The 13,129-nt window shown below is 40.6% G+C and overlaps 1 protein-coding gene across 6 annotated transcripts in view; it reads right to left on the bottom strand.

Moving 5' to 3' along the window:
• The window catches only part of rxrgb (retinoid X receptor, gamma b), an 80,615-nt gene that overhangs the window by 23,629 nt on the left and 43,857 nt on the right, over positions 1-13,129 (bottom strand). For all 6 annotated transcript variants that reach the window (XM_031785461.1, XM_031785463.1, XM_031785464.1 and 3 more), the window contains exon 2: positions 8,305-8,534. In XM_031785461.1, coding sequence (XP_031641321.1) covers positions 8,305-8,534 — 230 coding nt within the window. The remainder of the gene's footprint in view (positions 1-8,304; positions 8,535-13,129) is intronic.

Consider the following 13,129-nt stretch of genomic DNA (forward strand, 5'->3'; position numbering starts at 1 on the left):
TATAAATAAGTTTGATTTGATTTACTACTAGCTATAAACTACTACTACTAGCTATAAACTATTACTACTAGACATAAACTATTACTACTAGCTATAAACTATTACTACTAGACATAAACTATTACTACTAGCTATAAACTATTACTACTATATATAAACTATTACTACTAGATATAAACTATTACTACTAGTTATAAACTATTACTACTAGATATAAACTATTACTACTAGATATAAACTATTACTACTAGCTATAAACTATTACTACTAGATATAAACTATTACTACTAGCTGTAAACTATTACTACTAGCTATAAACTATTACTACTAGCTACTACTAGCTATAAACTATTACTACTAGCTATAAACTATTACTACTAGCTATAAACTATTACTACTAGATATAAACTATTACTACTAGATATAAACTATTACTACTAGCTACTACTAGCTATAAACTATTACTACTAGATATAAACTATTACTACTAGCTACTACTAGCTATAAACTATTACTACTAGATATAAACTATTACTACTAGATATAAACTATTACTACTAGCTATAAACTATTACTACTAGCTATAAACTATTAATACTAGATATAAACTATTACTACTAGCTGTAAACTATTACTACTAGCTATAAACTATTACTACTAGATATAAACTATTACTACTAGCTACTACTAGCTATAAACTATTACTACTAGCTATAAACTATTACTACTAGCTATAAACTATTACTACTAGATATAAACTATTACTACTAGCTACTACTAGCTATAAACTATTACTACTAGATATAAACTATTACTACTAGATATAAACTATTACTACTAGCTACTACTAGCTATAAACTATTACTACTAGATATAAACTTTTACTACTAGCTACTACTAGCTATAAACTATTACTACTAGCTATAAACTATTACTACTAGCTACTACTAGCTATAAACTATTACTACTAGATATAAACTATTACTACTAGCTATAAACTATTACTACTAGACATAAACTATTACTACTAGCTATAAACTATTACTACTAGATATAAACTATTACTACTAGATATAAACTATTACTACTAGTTATAAACTATTACTACTAGATATAAACTATTACTACTAGCTATAAACTATTACTACTAGCTATAAACTATTACTACTAGCTATAAACTATTACTACTAGCTACTACTAGCTATAAACTATTACTACTAGCTATAAACTATTACTACTAGATATAAACTATTACTACTAGATATAAACTATTACTACTAGATATAAACTATTACTACTAGCTACTACTAGCTATAAACTATTACTACTAGATATAAACTATTACTACTAGCTACTACTAGCTATAAACTATTACTACTAGATATAAACTATTACTACTAGATATAAACTATTACTACTAGCTATAAACTATTACTACTAGCTATAAACTATTACTACTAGATATAAACTATTACTACTAGCTGTAAACTATTACTACTAGCTATAAACTATTACTACTAGATATAAACTATTACTACTAGCTACTACTAGCTATAAACTATTACTACTAGCTATAAACTATTACTACTAGATATAAACTATTACTACTAGCTACTACTAGCTATAAACTATTACTACTAGCTACTACTAGCTATAAACTATTACTACTAGATATAAACTTTTACTACTAGCTACTACTAGCTATAAACTATTACTACTAGCTATAAACTATTACTACTAGCTACTACTAGCTATAAACTATTACTACTAGATATAAACTATTACTACTAGCTATAAACTATTACTACTAGATATAAACTATTACTACTAGATATAAACTATTACTACTAGATATAAACTATTACTACTAGCTACTACTATCTATAAACTATTACTACTAGATATAAACTATTACTACTAGATATAAACTATTACTACTAGCTACTACTAGCTATAAACTATTACTACTAGATATAAACTATTACTACTAGATATAAACTATTACTACTAGCTATAAACTATTACTACTAGCTACTACTAGCTATAAACTATTACTACTAGCTATAAACTATTACTACTAGATATAAACTATTACTACTAGCTACTACTAGCTATAAACTATTACTACTAGCTATAAACTATTACTACTATATATAAACTATTACTACTAGATATAAACTATTACTACTAGTTATAAACTATTACTACTAGATATAAACTATTACTACTAGCTATAAACTATTACTACTAGCTATAAACTATTACTACTAGCTATAAACTATTACTACTAGCTACTACTAGCTATAAACTATTACTACTAGCTATAAACTATTACTACTAGATATAAACTATTACTACTAGATATAAACTATTACTACTAGATATAAACTATTACTACTAGCTACTACTAGCTATAAACTATTACTACTAGATATAAACTATTACTACTAGCTACTACTAGCTATAAACTATTACTACTAGATATAAACTATTACTACTAGATATAAACTATTACTACTAGCTATAAACTATTACTACTAGCTATAAACTATTACTACTAGATATAAACTATTACTACTAGCTGTAAACTATTACTACTAGCTATAAACTATTACTACTAGATATAAACTATTACTACTAGCTACTACTAGCTATAAACTATTACTACTAGCTATAAACTATTACTACTAGATATAAACTATTACTACTAGCTACTACTAGCTATAAACTATTACTACTAGCTACTACTAGCTATAAACTATTACTACTAGATATAAACTTTTACTACTAGCTACTACTAGCTATAAACTATTACTACTAGCTATAAACTATTACTACTAGCTACTACTAGCTATAAACTATTACTACTAGATATAAACTATTACTACTAGCTATAAACTATTACTACTAGATATAAACTATTACTACTAGATATAAACTATTACTACTAGATATAAACTATTACTACTAGCTACTACTATCTATAAACTATTACTACTAGATATAAACTATTACTACTAGATATAAACTATTACTACTAGCTACTACTAGCTATAAACTATTACTACTAGATATAAACTATTACTACTAGATATAAACTATTACTACTAGCTATAAACTATTACTACTAGCTACTACTAGCTATAAACTATTACTACTAGCTATAAACTATTACTACTAGATATAAACTATTACTACTAGCTATAACAGGCTAAACGTATTACTTAGCTCATGCTTTGATTGAGACCTTTATCTTACACACCATATGTAATATATATATATATAAACTCAGCAAAAAAATAAAATGTCCTTTTTTCAGGACCCTGTCTTTCAAAGATAATTCGTAAAAATCCAAATAACTGCCTAGAAGGCCAGCATCCCAGAGTCGCCTCTTCACTGTTGACGTTGAGACTGGACAGAGGAACTCTGCCTAGAAGGCCAGCATCCCAGTCACCTCTTCACTGTTGACGTTGAGACTGGACAGAGGAACTCTGCCTAGAAGGCCAGCATCCCAGAGTCGCCTCTTCACTGTTGACGTTGAGACTGGACAGAGGAACTCTGCCTAGAAGGCCAGCATCCCAGTCACCTCTTCACTGTTGACGTTGAGACTGGACAGAGGAACTCTGCCTAGAAGGCCAGCATCCCAGAGTCACCTCTTCACTGTTGACTTTGAGACTGGTGTTTTGCGGGTACTATTTAATGACGCTGCCAGTTGAGGACTTGTGAGGCATCTGTTTCTCAAACTAGACACTCTAGATCAGCTGGAAGGATCTGTGGGCCATGGAAGCGAGGCGGTTGAGCTTTTCCATCAGAGCAACATATGACGTCCTTCCAACTCCAGTTAATCTTCACCAATGGTATGGTGAAGATCCGGACTGTGCCCTCTGTTCCATGCCAGCCAACCTCAGGCACATTCTCACAGGGTGTAAAACAAGCCTCACCCAAGGACGCTACACTTGGCGTCACAACCAAGTCCTTAAAAACCTTGCGTCCGCCCTGGAGGACAAGCGAGCTGCCACCAACTCCCTACCACACACAGCAGCATCACACCCCTTACGGACAAACTTTGTCCGCGAAGGGGCTAAACCACCGAAGCGCGGCTCGACACAATTAGAGCGACTGGAAAATGCTAGCTGACATTGGCTGGCAACTTGTGTTTCCTCTGGAGATCGCAACCACCACCCTAAGACCTGACATGGTGCTCTGGTCCCGTTCGCTCAAGAAGGTCTTCATCATTGAGCTCACAGTACCCTGGGAGGACTCAGTAGATGAGGCTTATGAGCGAAAGCATCTGCGCTATGCCGATCTAGCTGCCGAAGCACGGCATCATGGCTGGAACACAGAAGTCCGACCAGTGGAGGTGGGCTGCAGAGGTTTTGTGGCAACATCTACAACCAGACTGCTTAGAGACCTGGGAATTAAGGGCCATAGCCAGCGTTCGGCAATCAAAGCTGTATCGGAGGCAGCAGAAGGCAGCAGTCAGTGGCTCTGGATGAAGAGGAAAGACCCCAGCTGGGCCCCGAAGTGAGAGGGCCAGGAGGTATGTGGTCAACAATGCTTGACTCAGGGAGGAGGACGCCCTTGCCATGCATAGTCCCATGGGATGTTGGCTATCATCAACAAGGCAACTCCTATGACTAATTGGGAATGGGACGCAAGCGTAGGATTGATCACCCTGTCGCTGGCCGCCTTTGGGGAGGGTGTATAGTGTGAAAGGCCGAAACACCCTAGGAACCAAAGGTACACTACTGACGATGCGCTCCCCAAATTTCACCAGGCTCACTGTTCATTAACTCTTGGAAGTTCTTGCACAAAGGATAGTAACATCTCATCCTGTGTTCTTGGAATCTAATGTACTTGTCCTCTTGCTCAGTTGTGCACCGGGGCCTCCCACTCCTCTTTCTATTCTGGTTAGAGACAGTTTGCACTGTTCTGTGAAGGGAGAAGTACACAGCATTGTACGAAACCTTCAGTTTATTGGTACGCATGGAATAGCCTTACTTTCTCAGAACAAGAATAGACTGACGAGTTTCAGAAGAAAGTTCTTTGTTTCTGGCCATTTAGAGCCTGTAAACCCACAAATGCTGATGCTCCAGATACTCAACTAGTCTAAAGAAGGCCAATGTTATTGTTTAATTAATCAGCACAACAATTTTCAGCTGTGCTAACATAATTGCAAAAGGGTTTTCTAATGATCAATTACCCTTTTAAAATGATAAACTTGGATTAGCTAACACAGGAGTGATGGTTGCTGATAATGGGGCTCTGTACGCCTATGTAGATATTCCATAAAAAAAAATCAGCCGTTTCCAGCTACAATAGTCATTTACAACATTAACAATGTCTACATTGTATTTCTGATCAATTTGATGTTATTTTAATGGATAATTTTTTTGTTAGTTTTTTTCTTTCAAAAAGAAGGACATTTCTAAGTGACCACAATCTTTTGAACGGTGGTGTGTATATCAGCACATTCTCCATTTACTTTAGATATAAAGGCATAGACTCCAGGAGGCTTAGACATAATCTCCATCAGCACCTATTGAGACCTGCAATTGAGTAAAACGCTCAGTTGGGCATCAGTCCTAAAAACAAACCTTTCAAAACAATATTGTGAGGAAACATGCGACCCATGAATAGCTTAGTGCACCATCCTGAATGGAGAAGCAAATGCATCCATCCATAGCTCACAGTCAGTCTCCCTCAGACCCAGATCCGTCCTACCACTGTAGTAGAGGATAGCCTCTCCTCTATAGCAATACAGTTCTGGCTTTGCCCCCCCCCCCCTCCCCACAAAAAAAACAACATTTTGTAATATTTATTTGTTGTAAACTCAGATTACCCTTATCTAATATTAGGTTTTGGTTGAAGATCTGTTAATATTCAGTATTAAAAAAAAATGAGAAAATCTGAAAATTGGGCAAATACTGTTTGACGGCACTGTATCTCCCCCTTTCAAATAATCTCTAAGACAAGGCTTGATAATTAGTGTAACAATGGCAGCCATTGGCTTCAGTTAGTGAAACATAGCATAAACACAAAAGCACTTATGTATGATGGAGCATTGTCTGAAGGGCTGCCTTTAAAAAACCCTTATCTGCTGTGTAGTTTATATAACAGAGCACTTAAGAGAGAATTCCTATAGGATGTTGTAGTTCATTGTGTGAGACGGTAAGATAGCGTCCTTACGGTGGGTATTGTTGCTTATTGTTTATGTCAGTGAAGCTTATCCATTGTTGTGAATGATCCTGTAATAACCTATAGATGGGAGGATGAAAGCTCAGCGAAAAGAGGGAGAAAACTGAGAGAGATGGTCTTTCTTTGGCAATTACTGCTATAATCCATTCAAGGGCTGATGCTAACACTGAGAAGGCACACACACAAACACAGACACACAGACACACACACACACAGACACACACACTGCGTCCCACTTGGATAGTCTGCCCAGCCTGTTTGACCCACAACAAGCCACTAAGAGCTGACCTTTAGGCTAAAGGTGTATAGGTCAAGCAGAGGGCAGAGGAGAGGTGGTGGATTACAGTAATGTCGTGTCCTCGCCAGATATTGGATACGACTAACCAACACACTGAGTATCCAACAGGCATGTAAAAACCACACACTTAGAAAGCAAAATGACTGTCCTTGATTCAGTCCTTGAGCAGAATATAGTGATAAACATGCAGTACACATTGAATGAACATCTGGCCACCAACTGAAGGAATCTACTGTAATACCCATCATATCGAAGTAAACTTGGGAGTTGCGCGATGACATGACGTGTGGTCCTCCCACTATCTCGTGAAACCATGCAGTTTATTAGGCTACTGATTATAATTTATGATGAACTTCACAGGGTGGTGAAAGTGCACGGTGATCAACTTCACAGGGTGGTGAAAGTGCACAGTGATGAACTTCACAGGGTGGTGAAAGTGCACAGTGATGAACTTCACAGGGTGGTGAAAGTGCACGGTGATGAACTTCACAGGGTGGTGAAAGTGCACAGTGATGAACTTCACAGGGTGGTGAAAGTGCACGGTGATGAACTTCACAGGGTGGTGAAAGTGCACAGTGATGAACTTCACAGGGTGGTGAAAGTGCACAGTGATGAACTTCACAGGGTGGTGAAAGTGCACGGTGATGAACTTCACAGGGTGGTGAAAGTGCACAGTGATGAACTTCACAGGGTGGTGAAAGTGCACAGTGATGAACTTCACAGGGTGGTGAAAGTGCACAGTGATGAACTTCACAGGGTGGTGAAAGTGCACAGTGATGAACTTCACAGGGTGGTGAAAGTGCACGGTGATGAACTTCACAGGGTGGTGAAAGTGCACGGTGATGAACTTCACAGGGTGGTGAAAGTGCACAGTGATGAACTTCACAGGGTGGTGAAAGTGCACGGTGATGAACTTCACAGGGTGGTGAAAGTGCACAGTGATGAACTTCACAGGGTGGTGAAAGTGCACGGTGATGAACTTCACAGGGTGGTGAAAGTGCACGGTGAGGAACTTGATGGTCCTTATTCTGGTGACATGATGACCCGATGCTTGACGGCAGTTTGACAAATAAAAAATTATCTTATCTATAATAATCTCATCATGTAGACTAGTCCACCTGCACTGTATCTGCGAGCCGTTGGCTAGAGGGCTCGTGCCAAGACCAGAGTAGGCACATGTAACGGATGTGAAACGGCTAGCTTAGTTAGCGGTGGTGCTGATGTAACGGATGTGAAACGGCTAGCTAGTTAGCGGTGGTGCTGATGTAACGGATGTGAAACGGCTAGCTAGTTAGCGGTGGTGCTGATGTAGCGGATGTGAAACGGCTAGATTAGTTAGCGGTGGTGCGCGCTAAATAGGGTCTCAACGTAACTTGCTCTGAGACCTTGAAGTAGTGGTTCCCCGCGGCTTTTGCGGAGCGATGGGGAACGATGCTTCGTGGGTGACTGTTGTTGATGTGTGCAGAGGGTCCCTGGTTCGCACGAGGGGACAGTCTAAAGTTATACTGTTACACACATTTGCTATTTAATAATAAATAAAAAAATTGCAACAAAACTATCAGTAAGAGTTGAAAATGGGAAAAGTACATTTTGTGTGAACTACATCGTCACACACTGTCAGTTTGTGGAAACACACCGCGTGGTGGGAAACATTAGCATATTTTCTTTATGCAGATTTTTTTTAAATTTTGTTCGCCAATTGGAGGGAAATCTAGCTATTGAGATAACAATTGTTCTGGATGATAATAGTCAGCAACATTAGATGTTTTCAGATCTCACAAGTTGAGTGAAGCTAAGTGGCACCACACCTCTCTCATCTGTGGACTGTGGAGCGATCCGAAGTTGATCCCTGGTGTGTTGGGCGCGCCCAGGGAGGACGTGATGACGGAGTAGGGCGACGCCAGGCCGTTCATGGGTGCGCCCAGGGTGCTCATTGAGGATGGATGGGTCCTGGAGGTGCTGATGACGGAGGGGTGCCCCACCATGCCACCCATTGGAGGGCCATGGGAGTGGGGCATGCTCATCGGCCCTTGGGAATCTGTGGGGATGAGTCAAAGAGACAGGGTTAGAGACAGACAGAGCTGAGTCTGAACGGAACAGTTCTCCATAGCAGACACATCACATGCTGTAGAACCACAGCTGTTTGGCTGCTAATCCTGCTTCTGTACGCCAGAGAAGAGATGTTGTGCAACTTCCTCTTTAGCCATAAAACTATAGCCCCTATTCCTCTCCTTCTGTAATGGACTACAGACCCCACTCCTCTCCTTCTGTAATGGACTACAGACCCCACTCCTCTCCTTCTGTAATGCACTATAACCCCCACTCCTCTCCTTCTGTAATGCACTATAACCCCCACTCCTCTCCTTCTGTAATGCACTATAACCCCCACTCCTCTCCTTCTGTAATGGACTACAGACCCCACTCCTCTCCTTCTGTAATGGACTACAGACCCCACTCCTCTCCTTCTGTAATGGACTATAACCCCCACTCCTCTCCTTCTGTAATGGACTACAGACCCCACTCCTCTCCTTCTGTAATGGACTACAGACCCCACTCCCATCTCCTTCTGTAATGGACTATAACCCCCACTCCCCTCTCCTTCTGTAATGGACTATAAACCCCACTCCCATCTCCTTCTGTAATGTATGGGCTCTCTCAAGAAGATAAACAGACAAACAGACACAGACAGACACATATTTAGGCGTCTTTCCAGCTGGCCCGGCTGGATATGAGAGAAGAGATGTTTAGGAGCTACAGTATATTGGGACTGATTATTAGGTATCGTCCCAGCCCTACATTATATGTGACCCGTTTCAATAAGCTAGGCGTATGTCTCACATAACTACTTCACAGGAGATGCATTTCAAATTATACGTTTTGTTTGTTTAATCAAAATGCGTTTTTATTTGGGCAGAAATGCCTTCTGAAACATGTGAACATTCATGTGCCTTAAAATAACCAACTTGTATGTCATCTGTAAATACGAATAAAATATAACTGTCTAGCTGGTTTAGCCACACACGGAAAAAGACAGGAACCTTCCCGCGAGCCATGATTGGCTGAGATAATGGGTGGGCTAGATGAACATGACGAGAGATGAGTTCTGATTGGTCTGCCATGTAGCATGCTTTTGTCCATAATATAAACTTCACAGTATGCGTAGATAACCCTTGCTACCGCGGCTTTTTGAAAGATACTGTATAACGTTAGGCATGGATAACTCCAAAAGTGTTGCTACTGCTATCAACAACATTGCTGCACAAAATTTAGCGGGTGCTATCGACAAAAATCAGTGGGGAAAAGTTGTGATGGACGACTTTCTGCAAACGGTCAGTTTGAACTGTAGTGACTTGACATAACAATGGGCCAAACAGGCGGTAGCTAGCTACAAACCAAATGGAAGAGACACGCTGCCGTGAAGTGTTCATCAATGGGCCAAACAGGCGGTAGCTAGCTACAAACCAAATGGAAGAGACATGCTGCCGTGAAGTGTTCATCAATGGGCCAAACAGGCGGTAGCTAGCTACAAACCAAATGGAAGAGACACGCTGCCGTGAAGTGTTCATCAATGGGCCAAACAGGCGGTAGCTAGCTACAAACCAAATGGAAGAGACACGCTGCCGTGAAGTGTTCAACAATGGGCCAAACAGGCGGTAGCTAGCTACAAACCAAATGGAAGAGACATGCTGCCGTGAAGCGTTCATCAATGGGCCAAACAGGCGGTAGCTAGCTACAAACCAAATGGAAGAGACATGCTGCCGTGAAGCGTTCATCAATGGGCCAAACAGGCGGTAGCTAGCTACAAACCAAATGGAAGAGACAAGCTGCCGTGAAGCGTTCATCAATGGGCCAAACAGGCGGTAGCTAGCTACAAACCAAATGGAAGAGACAAGCTGCCGTGAAGCGTTCATCAATGGGCCAAACAGGCGGTAGCTAGCTACAAACCAAATGGAAGAGACACGCTGCCGTGAAGCGTTCATCAATGGGCCAAACAGGCGGTAGCTAGCTACAAACCAAATGGAAGAGACATGCTGCCGTGAAGCGTTCATCAATGGGCCAAACAGGCGGTAGCTAGCTACAAACCAAATGGAAGAGACAAGCTGCCGTGAAGCGTTCATCAATGGGCCAAACAGGCGGTAGCTAGCTACAAACCAAATGGAAGAGACACGCTGCCGTGAAGCGTTCATCAATGGGCCAAACAGGCGGTAGCTAGCTACAAACCAAATGGAAGAGACATGCTGCCGTGAAGCGTTCATCAATGGGCCAAACAGGCGGTAGCTAGCTACAAACCAAATGGAAGAGACATGCTGCCGTGAAGCATTCATCAATGGGCCAAACAGGCGGTAGCTAGCTACAAACCAAATGGAAGAGACACGCTGCCGTGAAGAGTTCATCAATGGGCCAAACAGGCGGTAGCTAGCTGCAAACCAAATGGAAGAGACACGCTGCCGTGAAGCGTTCATCAATGGGCCAAACAGGCGGTAGCTAGCTATAAAACCAAATGGAAGAGACACGCTGCCGTGAAGCGTTCATCAATGGGCCAAACAGGCGGTAGCTAGCTACAAACCAAATGGAAGAGACACGCTGCCGTGAAGCGTTCATCAATGGGCCAAACAGGCGGTAGCTAGCTACAAACCAAATGGAAGAGACACGCTGCCGTGAAGTGTTCATCAATGGGCCAAACAGGCGGTAGCTAGCTACAAACCAAATGGAAGAGACACGCTGCCGTGAAGCGTTCATCAATGGGCCAAACAGGCGGTAGCTAGCTACAAACCAAATGGAAGAGACACGCTGCCGTGAAGCGTTCATCAATGGGCCAAACAGGCGGTAGCTAGCTACAAACCAAATGGAAGAGACACGCTGCCGTGAAGTGTTCATCAATGGGCCAAACAGGCGGTAGCTAGCTACAAACCAAATGGAAGAGACACGCTGCCGTGAAGTGTTCATCAATGGGCCAAACAGGCGGTAGCTAGCTACAAACCAAATGGAAGAGACATGCTGCCGTGAAGCGTTCATCAATGGGCCAAACAGGCGGTAGCTAGCTACAAACCAAATGGAAGAGACACGCTGCCGTGAAGTGTTCATCAATGGGCCAAACAGGCGGTAGCTAGCTACAAACCAAATGGAAGAGACACGCTGCCGTGAAGCGTTCATCAATGTATACGGGGTAAGAGTCTAGCTACATTTTTTAGATATTATACGTTTCTAATTTGGTCAGATAGTCATTTTCAAGTTAAAGCATACTGTTTGCTAGCTAACGAATATTAGCTGGCTGGCTAGCTAGCTCACGTTACGTGTATGATCTGTGTAGTAATATTATTTGTATCTCAGATTTGCATTGCTAGTTAGAGCCTAAAGTTAGCTAGCTAGCTAACATTGAACCTAGTTGGTTAGCTTAAGCTACCTGTAGATTCATACATTAGCATTTCATGCATGGTGGCTAGATATGACAATCAGTGTGTACTGTAGCTATGGGTTGGATTTATGGTTCATTGTTTAGCTCGCTAGCTACATGTCTAAACAAAATACTCCACTTTGCAAGGGAATGATTACATGACTCAAGTTAGCCAGGTGTGTCCGGTGGTGAATGTGGCCATCTACTGTAATTCATGAACATCTCTAGACAATAGTGACCCATCCACTTAGCTAGATTTTTTAAAATTGTACCTTTATTTAACTAGGCAACTCAGTTAGGAACAAATTCTTATTTTCAATGACAGCCTAGGAACAGCAGGTTAACTGCCTGTTCAGGGGCAGAACGACAGATTTGTACCTTGTCAGCTCAGGGATTATGAACTTGCAACCTTTCGGTTACTAGTCCAACGCTCTAACCACTAGGCTACCCTGCCGCCCCAGATGTGTCTGGGGGGTGGTTATAGCATTTCCTTCACATTGACCCATCAATTTAGACAAGTGTGTCTGAGTAAGTGTCATCTAATAATTATAAAATATTTATACAATATTTGTACCTGTACACTTCAAAGTCAGATTATGATATATGCCAAGGACTAGACAAAGTGTATTTTTACATGGGGTTTTCCCCTTATTGTAGGCTACTACATTAAACCACTTTTAGTCTTGAAATATTTGGTTGTTTAATACATTACCTTCCTCCCTCTGTTTAGCACATGGCCTCACATGTGAATCCTTAAAGAGATGGGCGGGGCTAAAGGCTTAAGAGGGTTTGAACGATGCTGAATAGGTGTAGACAAAGAAGACAAAGAAGACCTGTCCAGTAGCTGTACCAAAACATTCAAAGGCACTTTTCTCAAAAGTGGGGTTACAAGTTTATCAACTTTCAAAGCAGAATAACTTTCCCATTGTTCCTCAACTGTAGTGAATGATACACCATTTTCTAGCTCCGAGTGTCTACTTTTATCCAATGTAAAAAATAAAAAACACTATTTCAAATGATGCTACCTAAGACCGAAACGAGACAGTCGGTCATATATGCAGTATACTTCGGCGGCTCTCAATGGTCCCTGTGGCCCAAAACTAGCCAACTATCTCTCCAGTCTTGGGAAGATGAAATAGCTATCTATCTTTAAGCAGCAGAGACTTCCTGAGCAGTATACAACAAGCATAGCCAGTCTGCCCCCGACCCAGTACAAAACTATCACTTCTCATTTGACA

The sequence above is a fragment of the Oncorhynchus kisutch genome, linkage group LG13 (genome assembly GCF_002021735.2).
Source record: "Oncorhynchus kisutch isolate 150728-3 linkage group LG13, Okis_V2, whole genome shotgun sequence".
Lineage (NCBI taxonomy): Eukaryota > Metazoa > Chordata > Actinopteri > Salmoniformes > Salmonidae > Oncorhynchus > Oncorhynchus kisutch.